We start from the raw sequence: 23,287 nt of genomic DNA, 5'->3' as shown, positions 1-23,287 counted from the left end.
GTTACTGTTGTTTATATCAATAAAGTATTGTTTTAGTCAAACTTGGGGAGTTTGTTTCCAGACCTAGCCTTCTAAAAGGCCTGACATCACTCTTGATGGCTTAAATAAATACTAGTAGAAAGGTCATATATACTATGCTCTGTAGTAAGGTAAAAAATAATTATGAAAATAATTGAAATGGCTTCTACCCAGATTATTCACGGAAGTCGGAGTTCCATATATTGGGAAAAACATAAAATAATGTTGGATGCAGAGGGGCTAGGATACTTCAGAAATATTTGTGGTAGAACAGGAAGAAATAGCGTTTAATGAATGTGGATTGAATATAAAAGTAAATTATCAGAAATAAGTTGAAGAAGTACATTGAGGTGGTTTGATATGATTGAGGACTGAGTCAAAAAACAAATCTATAAATTAAGAGTGAATGGTTTAGAGCAATAAGAAAGCTAAGAAACATATTGTTGGATGGAGTAAATGAAGTCCTTAAAAAGAGATGTAAGAAGTTTAAAACCCCAAAACAACATGTGAACCAATAGATAGGCATGGTGGAAACAAGAATAGTTTGCAAGGATAAAAAGATTAGGGAGGTATAATGAATTGTGCTGACTGAGACTTGTTTTAGCTATATTTCTTTTTTTCATTTCCTGCCTTAGTTCATTTGACTTAGTCTTTCTTATTCCTTTTCTGCATTTAGCATAATGACAAAAATATCGGTATGAAGAAAGATCATCAGAAAATTGAAACTCACCTCATCATATCTTCCACACTGTCAGAAATGGATGCATCATAGAAAGGATCTCCCAAACTGCTAGCTAATGCCAACACAACTTTTAAGGTCTACAAAGAATAGAAAGGAAAAAAATAAAAATAATATGAAGATGGTCTTTGAAATCTCTCTTTCTCCAGGGAGACAGCTGCAAGACAAGTCCAAGATATTTATGCTGCCTGAACAAGACAATGGTTTTTCTCATTCCCTTACAAAAGCCAATGGAGTAGCTTCTATCTGAGAAAGATGTCTTACTTTTCTTACAAGAACACCATAGTTGTTTGAAATAGTAGAGCAGGGATGGAAACTTAAATGTATGCATTATGTGGTGAGTCTCTGTTGCTCAGGTAGCCTGTTGTCCTTCTATATAGCAATAGCACTTAGACTCATATATTGCTCCATAGTGCTTTACAGCACTCTCTGCGAAATTTACAAATGTCAGCATATTGCCCCCAACAATCTGGGACCTCATTTTACTGGCCTCGGAAGGATGGAAGGCTGAGTCATCTTTGAGCCAATCAGGATCAGACTCCTGGCAGTGGGCAGAGTTAACCTGCAATACTGCATTCTGATCATTGCACCACCACGGTTCCTGGTAGAAGTTGCAGTCCCACTGTCAACTGTAGAAGTCGCAGTCCCACTGTCAACTGTAGAAGTTGCAGTCCCACTGTTAAAAGAAGGCTCAGCCACTAATCTTATAACCTTTCCTATGTGGGATATCAGGCCTACAACAGACTACAACACTCAGGCCAGACCTGCAATTTTTATTGCCATAATTAAAACTTTTTGGTTCTTTGTTAAAAATTAATGGTGAGCGCACAATATAACTAATTTGTATTATGGGATGGGAGACAAGTTCTAAACCTCTTTCCTCTTCTCTGTTTTCACTTTGATATACCTTTTCAACATTCTATAAGTGTGTGTGTGTGTGTGCGCGCACATGCATGTGTGCACTTTCAACTCATTATTGACTCCTGGTGGCTGCCTAGACTAGTCCCTGCAGTTTTCTTGGCCACATTTGAGAACTAGTTTGCCATTGCTTGCCATTGTCTCCTTCCTAGAGCTGAGAGAGAATGACTGGCTCAAGGTCACCAGAGGTGGTTTCTAGTCTGATGCCTTAACTTGCTGGCTCTCTTAACAATATTAATATTTGCTATTTGTATGTTTAAAAAAATAAACTTTGGAAACAAAAAACCTCTCCCACCCCAGACTGTGATCAATATTTGTTGAAGTCTTTTTAAGGGATGAAAGATGATTTAACCTCAGATCCAGTTTGATACTTAACACCTGACTTACTTGATTACAGCAGAAATATACAAATCATTACATTTTTTAAAATGTATTTATTCATAGCATTTCTAGAAACCAAGTAATAAAACTGTTTAGCAACTGTGTTAGTCTGTTTCAACAACCGCAGAAAATGCATTGCAGTTCTCAAGAATCACATGTCACATCTGTTGTGAAGTGAGCATACAAGGTCAAAGAATACATGTTGCATTGGCTATAAAAACATACTTTACTATGAACATTATTGGGTACGCTGAAAACAGTAATGCTTCTCTTTGACTTAAAGAAATGCTTGTTCCATAATAAATCAGTGACTGCTCATAATGTATCACCATGCTAGTTCAGTGTATAAAATTGAAGAGAAAACACTCTCTCATGTGTGGCCTAAGGCTACAGAATCAAAGTTAGTACTATTTTCAGATTGATCAGTTTCACAGTGAAATCTTCATCTGAATTTCTTTTATTTGAACGTTTACTCCAGTTCCTGAATTTTATTATTTTAAATATCACATTGAAGTCAATTATTTAAAAATGCAGTTGCCAACATCAGGCATATATCAAATTTATCATGTGTATTTATGTTACATAGGCCACTATAAAAAATAAGTATTCTCTAGGCATGGTATAAAAAAATCAACTGAGCCTGACCATAATTGTTGCAGGAACAATCCCTGATTGTTTTTACTAGCTAAATATCAAATTATATGTCATATACTGTAAAACATGGTGATATAGATGACTGAAAAAAATTAGAGGTTTTGTTTTCCTTTTTAGTCATAGAGAAGATGGAATTATTAAATGTCAGTTAATAATTATGCCACAAGGAGGTACTTTTAGCTAATATATGTGAAAGGACTGGCTTGTCTTCCAATAATCAGAAGATGGTAGAAAATATTAATAAATTTTCTCTTCAAAAACTCTTGTAGTTTATATCTGTTTATTGTAGGTCATAATAGTTGATATTAACATGAATTATTATCCTAATTTTAAAATGGATGGATATTTTCATGATGGGAATTAATCAGGGTTCAGGAACCTGTACATTCATAAGCCAACATCCTGTCATTAGACACTATTGGCCATATTTCTGCTACTGAAATATATTGAAATGCGTTTTCTAGATCATTTTTATGATCTCTCATGTAATTTTATTGGATATATTTATATAGAAAAGTATTTGAAATAAATTTTAAACAGTTGTTTTTTAAACTGTACAAAAATATGACTCCATTTTCAAGAGCAGACACTCTAAGTTCGTGAAACATTATCTTGCAAAAAAAACATTTCTTGTACCTTACTTGCAACCATTTTTCGCTTACTTCATTCAATTCTTTATAAAGGAAGTAAAATGGCATGAAACAGTATAGTAAAGTATATATATAATACAATGAAGGAACAAAATCTTATGACAACTTTAAGTCCAAGCACTTTGGCTGAGCAAGTCTTACCTCTGTTATCCAATGCAGAATAATTTCCCTGCCTACTTGACTAGTAATATTAAATCCCTCAAGGATGTTTAGTGCTGAGATCAAAGCAGGACCTGTATGTGGAGGTGGTGGACTCAGAACAAGATGTCCTATTCAAATGAAAGGAGGAGAAAACCACAGAAAAACTGGGTTAGACTAATATGAAATTAAGAGCAGCTTCATAGTGGAGTTCAGAACAATCCATTCAGAAGAAAATCTCATTGAGTTTGCAAGATTGATTACTATGTAAGAAAACATTGCAAGCTTAGTCTTGCTTTTTCTCAAAATGTAATTCAAATTCCTCCAAACTATTTTGAAACAAATGTTTTGAAAGCAACTTGTGACTTCAGCAGGAATCACATGTTACCCAACCTCAGATAAATAGAGCATTGTCTTCTGATTAACCTTCAGAAATAAAAGGGACTTTAGTCAGCCCTTTATAAAGAAAATTATCTTCTGTTAGTATGACATGGTATTATTCAATAATATGCCTATATGTAATAACCTGAGGCTTTAGCTTATCCCAATGGCGTATTTCTATGCCACCAATAAAGTATGGTTTCAGCCAAGGGCCAAGTCTGTTACAGTCTCCCAGGTAGGGTTTGGGAATATCTCATTATTTCTCCTTTCAGTTTTTATGGATGTACCAGGCTTAGCTTTTATTCTGTTCTCTGCGCACTATGCTAATTTATAAACAAATGCAATCCAAGTTTCTGTGGTTTTTTTTCTAAAAAGTAGCTGTACTTCCTAAATTCAATTTAAAAATAAAAATTTAAAGGATATAAGAAATAACACCATAGGCTATAGAAGGGGCTTTTTACCTTGGTATATTGTATGGACTGGATTTTCAACTAACACAGTGTAGTTGCTAAAGTCTTCTTCAGACAAAGCACCTCCAGATTTAAGGACCTAGTGAGAGGATCATAGTGGCATTACTTTCAATGCATTGTCCTAGTTTAAAATAACTTTTAAAATGGCTAAGCAATTACAAAACAATGATCTGTATCCTCCAGACCAACCAAATATTATTTTATTTGTAAACATATTATAACATGCATATTTTGGCATGTTGAAGGAATGATTTCTATACAAATTTATCAACAGTAGAAGAGAAGGAGAAAAAAGAGAAAACCTAATTTTGCATAGGTCACCCTGTTCATATTGATTACTGCCTAGACTTGTTGGGCCTGTCTAATGAAAGCATTTTAGAACACAACAAATATTCCCTTTTAGCTAAGTGGGGGTTGATAGTGGCTGACAGCCTTTTTCTACCATTACATAATTTTTGGAATACTAGAGAAACCTTAAAATAATTCTTAACCATCTTGCCAAGTGATACCCTGAAACTCATTATCCCAGATTCATTTAAATAAGAATTAGAATTCTCTGCAATTGTACATTTTACATTTAGTTTATTTGCTTGAGACCTTTCCATAAAAAGTGCTCAGTGCTGCTAACAAGAATATTCTTCACTCATACATATACCCAGCCATACAGACATATATGTACACAACAGCAATGAATGACTCGCCTCTGAAATAATTTCTTGTGTCACATTTCCACTATAAAAAGCTGACACTCCTCTTGATCCAATCAAGTCTAAAAGAGCTGCCAGATCTGGTCTTCTCACAAACATTCCTGGCAACAAAGGTTGCCCATCAGGAAAGAAGATTTCTCTGAATTTTTCTGAATGATTATAGTGTTCCTTCATTTCTTTTAAAGCCATTGCTACAAATGACAGAAATAACAAAAGAGTACATTTTGAGTTATTAAAGCTTTCCAAACCAACTTAGAAATTGAGGAAAAGTTCTTTCTAAAAGCACTTGTAGACTGTTACACTGAATATATCTAATATTGTCACTTTTAGGTACTTCTGGTTTCAAAAATAAGAAGCTTTTTCTATTTATCCATTCTAATCCCTAAAGTGTTTTCTGTAGCTCGTTGTGGTGGGGATGTTGGCTTTGTGTTGTGTAGCTCCAGCTGAGATCCTGGCACAAGCCTGAAGCAATCTCTGTCATCTCTTTGGTGCCAGGTCTAGATATTTGGCTAAAGTAGCCAATTTGACCTCCTTGGGTGCTTTTTTCCAGAAAGAATGACTGCAGGAGGTGCTCTGAAAAGTAGCCGGAGACTCAGTGGTGGGATTCAAATATGTGAACAACCGGTTCTATTTGGATGCCGCTTCTGGAAGTCCATTCTGGGCCTGGGCAACAAAAATATTACCTGCCAGTTCTGCCAAAGTGATGCGAATTGGATGAATCCCACCACTGCGGAGACTTCTGATGTAATGGGGGCTGTGCCAGGTTGGGAGGAGGCTTTTGTGGATTTGAGTCCCTTGCTAGTGTTACTCTCTGTGCTGATGATGAGAGTCTATCTGTTTTCCCCTGTGAAGTCAGGGATTGGAGTCTTTGCTCACAGCTGATTGTTTTTAATCTTTATCTGACTGTAGAAGATGAAAGGACAATGATGTGACAGAAATGCTTTGGGAAACTGCCACAGGATCCAGGTTGCTCATGGGCTATTTGAATGCTTGAAAACAAGTGTACCCTTATGGTAGAGTTTTGGTATTATTGTGAGCGGCTTGGATGTTTGAAAGGGTGTGGTGAATGGATGCCTCGGCCTGCAAGAAGAAATAAGGAGTGGGAGGGAACTGGGGAGAGAATGAAAGACTGGCAGAGCCACTGAGACCATGACTGGCAGAGGAAGGGACAGTAAGAGCTTGAGGGTGGGCCATCCTTAGTGACATTGGGACTGCTATTTGAGACCAGCCCCAATAGCCATCCCTCAGAGTTCTTTCTTGATACCAGGTTGATACCCGATCCTTGATAGCCCAGGACTCCAGCTGTGGTTTTGTCCAATAGAGATATCTGAAGCAAAATCTTAGAGGGTTATCTTAAGCAAGTCAAGGTTGGTCAAGGCTGCCTGGGAAGTGACCTGTGGTTGGATCCATGGAGCAATATCTGCTTCTTTGAGGAGAGAGTCATGTTCTTATCCCTGAAGGTGGTAAGGTTCATCCCATTCTCACCATGAAACTTTTGTCTGGTCTATAACCTTTCCTTCAGGGCATAGGGCCTGAGTATTTGAAAGCCTCCCTGACTCCAATTATTCCTATCTGCCCAGTGAGCTTGGGTTCAGTGGGAATGCTTTAGGTGCAATTGTTTAAGAAGTGTCATCTAGCAAGACCTAAGAAGTTCCCTTCTCTGTCACAATGCCTACTCTTTGGAAGGTTATCCTCCCAGAAATCCAGATGGCTTTCATTCTGAGGAAGTTATTAAGACTTGACTATTCTCCCTGGCTTTGAAGCAGGGCAGTGATTGAACACCTGTTGTGTAGTTTTTATATTTGTATTTGGGCCACTGATTATTTCTTCTTGTTTTGTTTTTGTTTTATTTTTTAATTGTAAGCTGACAAGTGTGTGTGTGTGTGTGTGTGTGTGTGAGTGTGCATTTGTGCATGAAGGTACATGTGAGAAGCAGAAAAAATAAGAGTTTTTATTATATTAAAGTTATTGTTTTATTTGAAAGCAGACTTAGTGTTTTATTAGCTGTTAAATGACATTTACTTGATAGAGCCAGGGCATGGGAACTCAGATTAATAATCCACCCTCAGTGTGTCTATTCAGAATTAAATTTCATGGAATTTACTCAACAATATTGTCTAAGAATCAACTAAATAATTTGAAGCAACAAAGGTAGAGTAGGAGACATTTATTAATCGATTTCTCTGTACAATTCTGAATCAATTGACTCAATATTCAACTTTTACCAGTATCAAATTGGTTGCCCCTAATCTTGTAGTAGATGCTATGAAAAGGTGGTGTGGATAAGTGTAGAAGGAAGGAAGGATGGAATAGTATGCTTATTATTATTATTGTTGTTGTTGTTGTTGTTGTTGATATTATTATTGAATGACTGGCCCAAAATTACGCAACCAAACTTCTTGCCTGAAAGAGGACTAGAATCTGAGTCTCCCCATCTCTATCCAGCTGTTTAACCACCATACCATACTGCTTTCGTAATCCAAAATATAACTGGAGGAAAGTAAACCTTAATAATAGTAATGGAAAATTTGGAGTAATACTGCACTGGCCAGCATAAAAAAAAATGTAGTACTTTTTGCACACATAATCTAGTCTCACCATACCTCTTGTTCTGCAAAAGCACTCACCTAAATCATATGTGACATTGAATCCATCTTGAGCTATGTCTGCAACAAGGCCCAACAACTGTCTCCATGGCAGCCTAGCAAAACAGAAGGAATGGCTTGACTTGACAGTCTTCATCTCATTAGGAATATAAAACCATAATGAAAATGTTACCAAATAATTTTAGGCAATTTTTTTCAATCTCATTTTATGTAGAACCCAAGTTAATTTTACTTGTCCTTCTGCTGTTCTGAAGATGATATACAAAACTAACTATTGACTGGTATCAAAATATAAATACAGAATGATAGTTACAATGGAGTGCACAATTTTTGACCAAGTTCGTGTTTGATCCTTGATGCTTGGGTTTACAGTAAAACAATTAATACTAATATTGGAAGAGGAGGAAGAGGTGAAGGTGAAGAAGAATAAAGAACAGGAGGAGAAGCTGCTGCTGCTAATTGCAGACCAGAAATAGCCAAGACAAGAATTAAAATTGAGTTGATTAAATTTAAATTTGTTCAATATAGTGAATAAAATTATTCATTGTACATATTGTCCAATCTTTGCATTTTCAAGGGAAATGAACAGAAAGAAGAGCAAAAGTGACATGAGTGTAAAGTCAAAGTAGAACTAAAGGGAAAGAAATTAGAAGAAATTTGGCAGAAAATCACAACTTCTAGGACCTTTGCCAACTGCTATACTTCCAAAGATAGCTCAGAATGTAAAAATTAGATTAAATGTAATTAGGCTAATGAAAGATAGTTAATATATGTCCTCCCTGCATATTTAATAAAGTTCTATAACATTAAATGAAATTTCCTAGCAACTTTTAGAGGAGATCTGAAAGCAATATCATAGGATCTGAGGGCCACACAAACTCTTAGAGACTCCCACTGTGTACCTCTTCAGTATTTGAAAACTGACCGATCCCTAATGTGAGAGATTCTGGACATTAGATTACAGGTTTTTCAGAGATATAACTGATCTTTGTGCACTTTAGCACAGCAAACATGTCTGTCCCATTCACATATTATTCTTGCACTTATAGATAGATAAGTACTTTGATCTATCTATCTATCTATCTATCTATCTATCTATCTATCTATCTATCTATCTATCTATCTATCTAAAGTGATATAGATAGATAGACTGCTTTTAATAGATACATATTAAAGATTGCCTATGAGATGTGGGTCTGACTGCTTCCATTTATAAGATAATAAGGGTTAATAAGAAATAACCCTTGCACATGGCATATTGTTATTTAACACATACTTCATCTTCCAGTTGGTACTGAACAATGGAGTGCATCCACATGACAAATGTTCTTTACCTCCCATAAGATTGATGTGCTTCATAGAGTCCTTTGATCATTCCTGGAACACCCACCAAGAGACCCGGCTGGATTAAAAAAAAAGGAACAACATAAGGAAAGAGTCAAGAATTTTAAAAACAATGCTTTAAATGGAATCTAACTTTTAAATCCTTTTTTTTAAAAAACTGTTCATTCTTTTAATTTACTTAATTTGTAAAGCCATTCATTGAACAATAACTCAGGGTGGTTTTACAGACTGATGAAGTGAGTAAGTAAAATTAAACTTTGAAAAACCCAAATAAGAAGCAAGAAGAGAAGGTACAGAGAAGATGCAAATTCTTTAAACAGGAGTGAGGCCCATTGTGCCATGAAAAGGAGGATTGTTGTTAAAAAATACCAGCAAAGTCAAGAGAGTCTCTATCAGAGTAGGAAGATAAAGCTTTATTTACAGCATTTTTACTAATTCAGTGACAAAAACAGGAAATGACAACAGATGAATAGAGATCTTTACCAACCAACTACTACTCATCACATAAATAATTAAGGTAATGACCCACCTTTGTTTCCCAAAACTTGCTAAGTCCTTCTTCTTGGATGTTGAAGGGGGCAGTTTCTCGGAAATCAACAACCTGGCTTTCATTCTTCGTGATGTCATGAACCAGCATTACCCCTCCACTGCAACAGTGGAACCACAAAATCAGTTAAACTTGCATTAAGAATACCTTGTCAGCTCCAGTATGACTTTTTCTCAGCTGGGCTCCAGTACAAAGAATCTACCCTTTGTAGTTTAAGTAGTTACCCAAGACTGGTATCCTCTTGTACATCCTTTTCTTGAAGGTAATGACAGTTCCACTCATTTTTCTACTGGCTATCTTAACATTGCTGTTCTGAAGGAGTAGTCAAAATGATGCAGTGTGAAACAGCTGCAGTGGCTGCAGCTATGTATCACAGGCATCTTGCAATGTATTGAACTGAGGATCCTTCCATAATGATAGATGGGGGACAGATGCATTTTGAACACAATGAAAAGACAGCTGAGATGGGGAGAGCAGTGAATGGTGCTTGGCCCCAGTTTGACATGTGTCTTGGTTTGATGCTCAAAGCAGCTACTTCGTTTTACCAAATTAGGGCTGGCAATGCTGAAACACTCAAGAAAGAATATTAGAGTAAGCAATTTTGGATAGATGTATAATAGAACAATCTGTTGTAAAGTAGCTTTCTATTTCTTTTTTATCAGAGCTATACAAGACTATTCTGAATATATACCTTTGCGGCAAAATAGATTTAAAAATGTACAGGACATTAATAAGAAAGAATAATAGAATGCTTAAAGATAACAAATGCAATGGGAAAATAACTTTTTTGAACACAATGTTGTTGTGTTTTCTTTAAGAGACTCCTGCTCTTCAGGTTGGTATTATACAGGCAAGTCCTTAGGGTAAAATAGAAATAGGGTTAATATATGCTTCTCTTCTTAAACCATAGCAACTATTCATCTGATACTTTAATCACCACTTAAAATAGAGCAAGTCTAAGTTATTAATCCAGTCTGTATGAAAAGGAAGTTTAAATTGGCTTCATCTTTGTGGGTTATTTTTATTTCTCTATTCTCTGATTAAGTGGGATGGATACCAAAGTAGAGTTTCCAGTTTCAACAAAAGTTCTCTCAAATCCCAGCTGATGGCTCATTATCAGGTTTCATAATTCATGTAATTATATACCTTAGAGCTTCCTGGTTTCCAACCATTGAGACCTTGAAATCTCTCTTGTATAATAGCTACCTAAAACAAACAGCCTGATTATTGATGGGAAGCAACAGCTATAAGCAATATGTGTTGCAGACAAAAACAAACAGAGCTTCAAACACACCATTGTGGCCACTATCTTAACATTACCATACCTTGTGGGTATCCCTGACATCATGGCAACAGTCACAAGTGCAGTTAGGATTACGAAGGCAACCTGGGCTATGCTAAGGCATTGCAGCAATGACCATCCAAAATTTGAGGGGCTGGCAGTGCAATTCTGGTTGGGCTTCATCTCTAGCCAGAAGGAATTCATAGGGGAAAAAATGAACCACCAGTCTACCCAAATTGGACTCCACTTACTAGAAGACTTTCCTAGACAAGGCTCTATATTGTTTTAATTTGAAAAAAATCCAGCAGAGAACATTTTAGAGGTATAAGATTTCTCCACAATGTTTGGTAACAAAATCCACTCTACACTCAGGTTTTCAGAGTCTTTCAACCTAAAGTCCTTTATTTGAGTAATAGACATTAAAATATAAAATTGCCATTCAGAAATAGTGTATTTCACAAGATTTGCATCATTTCAGAACAATATATTTCATGTGCGAATATAGTAAACAGGAATTACACTCGCATCAGTTGTTAGAAAAGCATACCCTTCCATTGGTTGCAGAAATTCACTCCCAAATGAAAATAGAAACGGGTGGAAGTGGGTGGGTGGGTTAGATGAATGTTTCTCTTTGTAAAATGACAGCAAATCAATAAAAGAGATTGGCACCTACCCGCCAATGCCAGCTGTGTGAGGGTTGATAATTCCTGAGCATAAGGCCGAGGCAATGGCTGCATCCACTGAGGATCCTTGCTTGTTCAGTACCTCAATCCCCAGGGCAGTGCAGCGAGCAGCATCAGTGACTACAGCACCCTGGTGGAATATCTATGAGAAACCACATGGTGAGACAGTACCTACAAATGCAACTGACTGACTCATTAGGAAGGCCCCCACCCTCCTAAGCCTTAGACTTCTCCAATCAATCATCACGATGGCTCCATGATAGTACATTTAGATCATATCTGGCAATTGGGCATTATGGAAAGGTAATGACAGCTTACATAGCAATTGTTGTATAGTTCAAGTGTACAGTAGTCAGCTATTATCTCTTACTGATTTAGATGTCATGAAATCCTTGTCAATTCTTAGCAATCACGCAGATACGTTCTGTCCAGAATGAGAGCCCTATTTTAATTCTAGCATATTTGGGGCTGCAGTGACTATCTAGATGACTGTTACATGCCAGCAAAGAAATAGAGAAAAATCTAATGCTTTGCAGCTACTGTACTTAAAAGTGGCCCAAAATTTTGCATCCCAGATACTAGTCCAAATGTATATATTTGTGTCAGTATCTTTTATAAAAATATCTTCACACTTATTGGTATCTTATTCTTCTGTTATAATATCTATGGAGAGATTTCTTATAAAAAGACCTCATTCTGAATCTCAGAACATTTATAATTTTCATTAATCATGGAATTAATGTCAGAGAAAGTGGGGTTTTATGGATATCTCAGGCACTGGCCAAATCCAGATCTATTTAATTTAGCAAAGACACATATCTTCAAGTCATGAAACAGGGGAAAAAAATAGGACATGTATTTTAATGCCAAAAATGTCAGGAAAATTAAAATGCAAGGAAAACACAAATATTTTATTAGAATTCACCATGTTACACTAGTGCATTCTATAATGAGAAACCAACACAAGGACTGTAAGACTCCCATATGCAAGAGATATCCTTGATTCAAAAGATACACTTTGTTAAAGATTAATTCACAGCATGGAACACTACCAGCAAAAATAGTAACTTGTGAAATACTTATATACATCTTACTGATGCATCTCATTTATCCCCCACTTTTCATTATTAAAAAATCCCAAAATAAGATACAAAGCAATAAAACAAACAAAGAAAAAAAAACTACAGGAAAAGCGGAGGAGAGAAAAAAACATAGAATACAGCAGCATAAATTCAGCCTGAAGTTGGATGACCATGTAGTTTTACTAATGCCAAAGCGTATATAGATCATCACTAGCTAAAACAAGGAAAGGAAAGAAATTCAATAAACAGGTTTCAAGGACATCTTTCCTTGAATTACTAAATAAGAATCTTAGGAAATACAGCAGCCTCAAATCAGCAGCTTCACTACATGATCTCAATACAGCAATTCCTAATTTAGACTAATTTAGAACTATTGCCTGTGGAGTTATAGTTACTTCTTCATATAATGCTAGAAATCATTGTTATATATGCAAGATAGATTCTCAGCACAATCACCTTCTCAAAGGAAAAAAAACAATCCAGTACCTCTTCTTACCTGGGGATCCCCAAAGTAGATTTGCATGATTAAGGCCACCGTGACTCCTGTAGCAAACGTTAGGCAGGCAGTGATGATCACAGTCAGACCATCCTGACGACAGCTGCAATCCCCAGAGAAGGGGTCCTTGCTGGTCTCCCGAAGTGGTGAGACATCCTGGCTGCCCATTTCCGAGGAAGAAGAAGGCAGGCGCTGGAGGCGAGCTGATTTAAGGAACGAATCTGGATCTTCAATCAAAAAAGAAAACCATATGTGTAAAAAAGGTGTCAAGCAGGAATAAGTTCGGATTTGTGTTAGTTGAAAGCCTATCCAATGGGACACTTACATTACTGCTGCTAATAGGTCCCAATAAGAATACACTGTTTTTCTGCTTAGGTGAGTTTTCAAGAGTTTTTCTGGCTCAGGTATTACAGGGTCAAATTACATATAATTCTCACTAATTCTTGGCAGTCTTAAGATGATGTTAAACAATACACAGAGAAGGGGACTAATTTCCACTTTGGAGTTTACTACTTGGGCTGTACATTTTTTTACTCATTAAAATTATTGCCATTTCTGGTGTATGTACTTATATTACAAACATGTTCCCATAGCATAATAGCAACCCCTGGTCCATCTAATTCAGAAGTCTGTTCTCAACTGCTCTACTATAGTAGTTTCCCAATAGATGGCCTTCAAGGGCATTCACACTGCCATCAAGGCTAATAGCCACTGATCCCCATGAATGGCTTAACATTTACTTTTGTAGTGAATCCAAGCACTGAACTAGCTATTGCAGTTTTCCCATATTCCTGAATTTTATTATTCAGTTCCTTAGTTCCAGAGAGCATAAGAAAGAAGTTGCTAATTCATATCACCATTCTATTATTCTAATTCAGCCAACCCAAACCTGGGTGCCAAACCAAAAACCTTGGAAGGCACATCTACCTGTTGAGAACGTTTCCATCTATCAGTTACAAAAGGCCACATTGCTTGGATTCTCACATAGACTATGCCAATACATTATGACATTCTAAGTCTTTCCAGAAGAACTAAAAAAAATGGTAACTGTGATTTCATGTTATTGTGTATGTAATAATAATAATTCATTGCTTACACATGGCCTGTGCTTGCCCGATTTGACCCACAATCAGCATCAGCATAGCTCCTATATATCACTCTTCTATCCCTCCCACCTGCCTGATATATTTCTCATTCACAAGCAACTGTCTCTATGAGTCCAACTTTGCATCCTTCTTAATAATCCAGTGTGCTGCTTGCATGCCCCAACGTCTGCAGCAAGAGGAGACTTTGGCTTTCCTTATTTTATAGGAGTGCAGTTAAATTACATTCCAGTTAGGCAAATATGCTCTTAGTAATGGCTTGCCTGACTTTGTGATGTCGAACTGTACGAAGTTGCATCTCTATTTTCAAGGAGTAGATCTCTTCATATTTTGCACTAGAGGCCCAATTGGTCCTTGTGCCGTGCTGCATCTTCTGCTTGTGAAAGAGGATGTTATGAGCATCCTTGCCACAGCTATCCATATCCCAGTAAGCTCTATGTTTGATTACATGTTACATGGTTACACGTTACACGGTTGTTAAGTGAATCTGGCTTCCCCATTGACTTTGCTTTCAGAAGTTTGCAGAAGGTGATCACATAACCCTGGGACCCTGCAACCAACATAAGTAGGAGTCAGCTGCCAAGTGTCTGAATTTTGATCACGTGACCATGGGGATGCTGCAACAGTTGTTAAGTGTGAAAAACGGTCATAAGTCACTTTTTTCAGTGCTGTTGTAACTTTGAATGGTCACTAAACGAGCTGTCGTAAGTCAAGGGCTCCCTGTACTTATCCTGAAGTATAAGCAAGCACAGTCAATATCAAACTTGTACCGAAACTTTTCTTCCTTTTTAAAACAGCCATCCCTGGCTGGAATCTTCTCTTGGGATTCCAACTCATGCCTTGCTGTCTGGAAATTCTGGAATTGAATGTATCTGAACATCTGAGTCTAGGGAATACTGCTTTAAACTTTTGCATACATGAGCTCATATATGACAACACCACATTTAAACATCCTTGCAAACAACTTCATTTAAAGACACTCAAATTTACTCTTATAAAATAAACTGTATGTTTATCTGACTCTTCAGATAAATCTGACTCATCCATGTCAGTGATCTCAATGTTTTATAGATTACATTGTTATTAAACCACAGGAAGTTGGTAGGAAGAAAATGAAACAAATGTTGCATGTAAATATGTTTTAATGTAACAATCTTTTAAAACTGGAAAAGAACAAAATATTACTGATTTCCTGAGTGCACATGCTTGACCTATGGGTGATACCTTAGATCCTATCATGTTAGTAAAATCTGAACACAACCCATCCAGAGATAAAGCCTATTAACATACCAATGACTTTAAGTACATAATTTTCTCCATTTAAAAAAAAGAGGTGGCGGAGCTGCTTAATTCTGTTTGGATCTTGGCCCAAGGTTTTATTTCTAGAAATCACATTGTAAAGGTAAAATACAGGCGTTTCGCACTGTAGGTAATGAAGTGTACAAACAAAAATATTCCAATTTTTATTGAAATGTGCAATGTGAGTATTACAGAAACACACAAAACTCAATTCAAATACTGTATGGAGAAATTTAAAGAAAACTGATGGTTTGATCTGTAAATAATCTATTTCCTATACGAAGACTCTATTTTCTAGATTACAGTGAGGCATAAAGGAACAGAAGTAGTTACATATACAAATTAAATGCTAAAGTTATGTAGTATTTTCTAAGTTATTTAAGGGATGAGCATAAGATAATTTTCAACCACTTCTCACCAATAATGGGAAAATTACTGTTCTCTACTATCAAAATACAACTTTACCAATATATTGTCTTCTTCAGAATATCTAGTATTAGAACTGTATCCTTAACGCTCCCATGACCTGCTCATCATCCTTAATACCACCCCCAAAACACACCCCCATTGGAATCATTAATATTCCTATCCAAAGATGGGAAGCTTCTTCTTCTTTTTGTAATCCTAATCCTTCCTTACACACTGGGCTAGGCAGTAGAAGGATCTGTCACTTCCAGTCAGTTCAATACAGTAAACTATGCCTTTTTTGATGAGTTTTAGGATTGCTGAGAAAATGGAGCAGCCCTTTCTTTTTTGGCAAGTAACGTATACTTAGTTTTCAGACCCTGATTGTTTGGCATGACACCTAGCTAAAATGTATTTATTTAAGCTACATTAAATTTAAAAAAAAATGCCAATATAGGCTAAAACTCAATATAAACTTTTCAGACATCCTTAGGAAAAGGGAGTTTTCATTGCATTTGGTAAATATCCTTTACATTTAAACAAAAACAGCAAATATTTGTTGATGATACTGGCAAAGCCTTTTATTCATCATGTCAGTTCCCTCAAGAGGAGGAAATAAGTACTGTGAAAAGAAATGTGAAGTAGGCGGGTTTTGAAGAAGAAGGAAAGGCTGAACAAGGAAGAACAAGTCATTTTGATCCGTGCTTAATCACTGGGTGAAACAAGCCGTGATCATTTTGCATGCCAGATACTTGTAAATGAAAATCCAGGAGAAAATTCCTTCAGAGGCAACCTAAGAGATTTTGTAGTAAAAGGTGAAAATGATGTTTTTCCCTTTCATTTCACATTACTATATATTATTGACAACTTGTTTGTAAAGATTGTGAAGTGGCAACAATAATATGCCAACTTCTATTGTGTTCTATGTTGCCAACAGCCATGGTGATGCTATTTTATGTTTCTAAAATGTATAGCCATGTTCCAGGGTATCAAAAACATTCCCTGGCATTTGGTAGGCTACCAAATCTAGATGTTCCCAGAGAAATCTTTTATCTGAAGAACAAATATTTGCATGCTTTGAATGCATTTAGTTTTTGTTTTTTTCAAAGAAGCTTCTTGGCAAAGCTTTTCCCAAGAAATTTGGAATATTGAAGAAAATTATTCTCAAAGGGTTGTCCATGATATCTGCACCAAAATTCATCCAGAATGGTTAAAATTTGGGAAAGCCATTACCAAATGAATGCAACTTTATAGAAAAGAGATGATGAATGAATTAGAAAAGGAGCTTCAGTTAAAATACAGGCAAAAAAAATCACTGTTGACATATGCAGGAAGGTACTAAATAATTGACCTGCTTGCATGAACAATTTAGATTCTATTTAAGTTTATTTAAAACTTCATTTCTAACTTTACATATTCACGCCAGAAACTGGATAGAAACACATGCATTTTTTCCAGTAATACATATGAAATCTATCCTATTATATTGAGAGAAGGGAGGAAAACAATAATAATCATTGCACAGCATCAACCGTAGTTCTTATACATATCTACATAATAGATCTACAGATAACTGATACTTGTTTTACAGTTGCAGTAACCTATGAAGTTAATTTTGGATTGAAGGAACTGAATATGTACAGCCTGGAAGGAAAAGTGGGGACATGATTGAAAACTTTAAATGTATTAAGAATGTGAATAAGATTCCAGAAGGCAGTAGTTTCAATATTAAACAAAAATCAAGAACACTAGGGGAAAATCTCCAACTGACAAGAGGAGAGTTCAAAAGTAATGTTACAAAGTGACTTCACAGAAAGAGTAAGTGGAAGCTTGGAACCAACTTTCAGCAGAGGTAGAGGATCAATCATCAGTCACTGAATGTAAACATGCTTGGGATAAACACATATCCCATCATCTGACAAAAATTTTAAGAAGTAAAAAAATAAAACAAAAAATACCTCAAAGGGCAGAGTTGACGGACCAGTAGATCTTTTTCTGAAATCAGTTTTCTATGTTTCTAAAGTCTAGAACCCTTCATAAAAACAGTAGCACTGTGTATTGGAAAGAGTGAAATGATTAGAACTCTTGGATGCTAAAAATTATATGTGGGAAATGTGATCTGTTGGCCACAGAATGGATGGATAGTAGAAAAATTTCCCTGCAGTAGAAAAATAAAATATGGATTGTTTTTACTTACAAAAGTAACTTCAAAAACTGAAATATGAAAATTTTGAAAGTCTTGAAATCTACTTTCTAAACAATAAGTGCTACTATAATGAATAATTAAAGTTTTTTAAAAATACAAAGGATTTAAGAACACATCGTTTTATTAAAACCTGGTATTTCTATGGCAGCGGTTCAAGTTTATTTATTGGCATTAGTATTGTCTGCAGCAATTATACTTTCATACAGATTAATACTCTGAAGGTTGGGAGAATCTAAAGATTAAAATGGAGAGGGGGATTGGTAACTGGCAAATGTAGTATCCCCACCATTCTTCTTGTGTTTCCCCAGTGTAGAGGATCAATTTACCTACAAAAGTGTGAATCAGGGAAAATTATGAGATATGGAAGTATTAATTAAACCTACACAATTATATAAAATATAGCATTATATTTTATACATACCAAACACATGGGTTTTGTCCAACTATATTTTGCCTTATGAGAAAACTTAAATAACCCTGCATAGTGCAACATCGTATACATGCTTTACCCTGTGATGTAAAATTAAATGTTTCCTTAAATTTTATCTTAGGAAGGTGAAAACATTTGCTATTCTGTTTCAAATAGCAAAGTATTTTGGACTAGTTGTGGAGGATGGAGAAAACATACCATGAAATACACCAAACACTTTATATACTAATAGGCAATTAAACTTCAAATGAAGAATATTTTAATCTTCAAATCAACTGAATCCTTATTATTTAAAGAAAATAAGCAAATGCCTAATTATATCAGTGTTGTAATACATGATCTATTTGATGTTCAAACTTCAGAAGTCTGAGATGGCATTATAATCAAGATAAAAACAAGATAATCACACACATATACACATGTATTTTATTTAAAATGACAATGGCAATGACAAATGAAAAGTAGGAAAAATTAAGGAATGGTGGTAAAATAGAAAAAAAAAATAAGATACATCTTTGTTTCAACTATATTATTTTCCTCCAAGGAGCTCATGACAGTTTTCAGCAATTTGATCTTCATGAGAGATCTATTTCATAGTCCAGTGATGGCGAACCTTTTAGAGACCGAGTGCCCAAACTGCAACCCAAAACCCACTTATGCATTGTCGGGTGCCGGGTGGGTGTGGTCAATTGGGTGGGTGTGGTCCATTGGGTGGGTGTGGCTGCGATGGTAACGGCAGACTGGGTGGGACTAAAAAGTTCAATCAATCAATTCCAACTTTGCAAGATCTTTTTTTTCCCCGCAAGAAGTTGAAATTGACTGATTGATTGAACTTTTTTTTTTTGCACATAGCGACGGAGGCCTAAAGCGAAAAGGTTTTATAAAACCCAGCTGAAGGCCTAGGACTGGGGCGACAGCGCGGGTGCCCACATAGAGGGCTCTGAGTGCCGCCTCTGGCACCCGTGCCATAGGTTCGCCACCACTGTCATAGTCCAATGGGGATTTGAACCAATCCTATTCTCACCTTCCTCCAGCAGCTTAAGACTACTTGCTTAACTTATTTTCTTTGCTTTGTCTGATGGACTGGAACCTTAGCTATTATTTGCCACAACATCCTAAATATTTCAAAGGAGATAAAAGGAAGCATTGGTGACTCAGCCTTCTTCTTTCCTAGCCTCTATAATAAAGTGAGACAGAAGGATTTTGCACAGTGTATGTTCTATGAATTCCAGAAACTGTCTTTGGACAATAAATCTTGCCCCATGGGAAATTATGAAGTTTTATTGTCCACTTTATAGAAGGTATATGGGGAAAAGCATAATTACTTTCTTTCTGCATAGATGGAAATACAGGACAGGAAGGAAGGAAGCATATATATATTTTTTTAAAAAAACTTTGATCTAAAATGAAATTGTATCTTTAAAAAAAGTAATTAAAAGATATTTCTCTGAAATGAATGTGTACACGCCCCATATCCTTTTGTTGATGTTGAGTTCATTTTCCCTTTTTGCTATAAATCTGTTAAATCCTGGCCTCAACTATGTATTAGCTGCAGAATACATATCTTGAACATTTTAGTAACATTTCTCAATCTTCCCTAAAATAGACCAATAGAAATTCAGAATCTGTTTTCACAGGAAAGTAGTATTTATGGAAAATGAGGCATATTTTGGTCTAGCTGTGGTTTTTACTAGTTCATTTTTAATGTAAGAGCTTTGAGAGAGAAAAGGATACTCTTTAATGCAACTTGTACTAGAAGCAATTCATTTTGTAAACATAGAGCTTGCATGTTTATATGGCATGTTTTTATAGACATAAATCAAGGTAAATTGGCTTTTTCATTGGTTTAGAGTTGTGAATGACTAAAGGGAATAACTAAAGAGGGTGAATCTACTGAACTTGCAAGGATATAAGGCAGCGGTTCTCAACCTATGGGTCGCGACCGCATTTGGGGTCGATCAACCATTTCACGGGGGTTGCCAAGCAAGGCTGTCCACCATTTTTTTTCCCCTTTTCCGGCGGGTGCCTTACCTCCCTTGAGCTGGGCCAGCTGGTGGTCGGCCTGCTCCATCTCTGCCGCTTGCCGGCTACGCCTCGGCCGGCGCAGGGGGCGGAACCACGCATGCGCGGTGTTTCCGGGCAGGGAAAGTCCTCGACTTACAACCGGTTGGGTAGTCCTCGACTTACGACCGGTTTAGTCCTCGACTTACGACCGGTTGGGGGTCGTGGCATTAAAAAGGTTGAGAACCACTGATATAAGGGGAAGATCAAATGCAAGTTGGGGGGGGGAGGCTGGAATAAACATGGAAACTCTAGTTCCAACTGTTTTGTGAATGCCAGTTCCCCTTATGATTTAAACTCATACAGTAAGAGTATGAATCCACTAAGATACCTTCAGTAGTAGTGTGTGTTTGTGTGTGTGTGTGTAAAAAACAACTCAGGATTGAACTATTGGGTCCTTGCTGTTTGAGCATGATTGTTTTTCTGCACACATTTCATTACTTGGTTAGATAACTATGTTAGCTCGGCTGCTGCTCAGAGAACACCAAGAACTCTGCATTTAAAAATCTCTCTAGAACTGGGAAGCTGGAGAATGCAACATTTCCAATTGCAGGGCAACTTCACAATTCTTCTAGCTCATAATAATTCATAATAATCCATTAAAATAACTGACTACAAATTGAACAACTGTTCAGGTGACAAGTACTTTACACTGTACTATTTATCTTTGTTTTATTTTGTAGAGGATTTGAACTTTATCTACACAATGCATGAAGAGATGCTCTTTTGTCGTCTTAACCTAATGTCAATCAGTTTGATTGGGTGACTCGGAAAACTAGACCAGAGAATTTTAAGACCAGAGAACTTTAAGGCAACCTTTTCCATACTGCCCCACCCCCTTCTTAGTAAGCATCAGTTATGTAGGATGGGGATTGTGAGAGTTTAGTCTAACCATTCTGAAAGGCACAAGGCTAAAGATAATAGCTTTAAGAATTGTTGAGATAGGAAAACTAACTGGAAGTTCTATTCTAACTATTGACCCTATGTGAGAATAAGATGTTATGTAGATCTTGATTATATCTCAACTGCTACAGGTCCCATGCATATGTAGTAATACTTCTACATGTTGAAAATATCTACATGTTGAAAATATCTACTGAAGCAATAGCAAACTTTACCCTGGGTAATTTTCAGCTTACTACCATTTTCTCTCTCTCAACTTTTAGACTGATTGGAGGACCCTAGAATAGTAAATAACATTCTGAAAACCAAAATTCAGGGACACTTCACAAAATTATTCCCAAGTATGAGGAACTGAGAGAAACAGATGGAAAAAAAAAACCAAGTCTGGGCTCTTAATCAACCATGAGCCATTTTCAGAGAAGGTAAAAAAGTTGGCAAAAGAATGGGAGACAACTAGCTGGGGATTCTGGGAGTTGCAGTCCAAGGGATCTAGAGGGCACAGATATTAGGAAAGGCTGCATTAGCATCAGTAAGCATTCTTTGGAGAGCAAGAGCCTAGAGTGTGATCAGAAAGATATAACGGGATGGAGGCAATAAAATCACTTACATTATTGCCCCGACAGTAGAGCTGGTAGAAAGGTAGAAGGAACGAGGTGAAAGAAAGAGGGATGGAAATGGGATGGAAACAAGACAATGGAAAGAGAAGCCCAGGAGCCTCGCCATGCAGCCCCCGCACTACCACAGCCTCACCAGGCACCAGTGGAAGGAGAGAAGGCCAAAGGGAAAAGATGGTGCCGAGCAGGGGAGATCGAGGACTGGGGAATTCTGGCAAGGACGTTAGGAGAGGGGCAGGCAGGAGAAGCGGGAAGGGCAGAAGCAGGGGGCGAAGGATGCGGGACGGCTGCACCGCTGGGCCGGTGCCAGGCGCTTCTGGGGGGGAAGGAAGGGATGACGCAGAAGCCCCGCCTGCCGAAGGAGAGATGCGGGGAAGCGGGCGAAGGGCAGGACGAGAGCCGGTCCCGGAGGAGCCGGTCCGCTTGGGATGGGATGGAGGCCGCGGAGGTGAAGGGAAGGGAGAGGATGGAGAAGATGGTCGTGAAGGTCCCGCTGACGGCTGGTCGGATGGAGAGGCCCGGCGAGCAAGCGGGCTAGCTTCCGCGCTCACCGGTCTCCTGCTCTGCCAGGAACGCATCCTCCTCTTTCCTGGAGCGCAGGCAGCTCTCGGGGGCGATGGCGCTGCCCGTCTCCTCTTCGGGCAAGCGGGGGAAGCTGGTGATGCTCATGTAATCCACGGGCGAGTAGGCGCCCAGGCTGCTCTCCTGACTCGCCTCCTTCTCGGCTGCACCTGCAGCCGGGGCCGCCGCCGCCGCCGCCGCCGCCGCCATCCTGCTTGCGCCTCCCTGGCCAGGCAGGCAGGCGCCGCGCTGGTTGGCCGGTTCAGCCCAGGCTCCTGCGCCGGAAATGACTGCCGGGGAGGCCGGCCTCGCTCGCCGAGAGGGGAGCCGAGCAAGTGTCTGGGGAGGAAGCGGAGGCGTGCGGGAGGGGCGGCCGCTAAAGGCCCGCGGGGCGGAGCTTGGGGCGCGGGATTCGCTGGCCGACTCGGTGGGGACGGCTGCCCCGCGGGCTGCGCTCCTTGGGCCCGCTCTAGGCTCCGCGGTGTCGCTTCAGAAGGAAAAAGGGGAATGGCGGAGATGGCAAATTATCTCCACCATCATGAAATGTCTTCTACCGGTAGTTTCCTGGCTGCAGCATGCCCAGTCTGGTGGATCGGATTGGAGGGGGTA

General features: G+C 37.9%; 1 protein-coding gene across 1 annotated transcript in view; it reads right to left on the bottom strand.

The window, feature by feature from the left end:
• Positions 1-22,801, bottom strand: part of GGT7 (gamma-glutamyltransferase 7) — a 28,891-nt gene extending 6,090 nt beyond the window's left edge. The window contains exons 1-10 of the mRNA XM_015817010.1: positions 22,669-22,801; positions 13,097-13,323; positions 11,509-11,660; positions 9,536-9,653; positions 8,997-9,064; positions 7,684-7,757; positions 5,042-5,247; positions 4,341-4,419; positions 3,502-3,629; positions 749-837 (exon numbers count right to left, since the gene is read on the bottom strand). Of these exons, the coding sequence (XP_015672496.1) occupies positions 749-837; positions 3,502-3,629; positions 4,341-4,419; positions 5,042-5,247; positions 7,684-7,757; positions 8,997-9,064; positions 9,536-9,653; positions 11,509-11,660; positions 13,097-13,323; positions 22,669-22,786 (1,259 nt within the window). The 5' untranslated portion in view covers positions 22,787-22,801. The remainder of the gene's footprint in view (positions 1-748; positions 838-3,501; positions 3,630-4,340; positions 4,420-5,041; positions 5,248-7,683; positions 7,758-8,996; positions 9,065-9,535; positions 9,654-11,508; positions 11,661-13,096; positions 13,324-22,668) is intronic.
• Positions 22,802-23,287: the final 486 nt, after the last annotated feature.

The sequence above is a fragment of the Protobothrops mucrosquamatus genome, unplaced genomic scaffold (genome assembly GCF_001527695.2).
Source record: "Protobothrops mucrosquamatus isolate PMUCROS unplaced genomic scaffold, P.Mucros_1.0 scaffold547, whole genome shotgun sequence".
Classification (NCBI taxonomy): Eukaryota; Metazoa; Chordata; class Lepidosauria; order Squamata; family Viperidae; genus Protobothrops; species Protobothrops mucrosquamatus.
The sequence above is the reverse complement of the archived record's forward strand: the minus strand, read 5'-3'. Positions and strand labels throughout refer to the sequence as shown.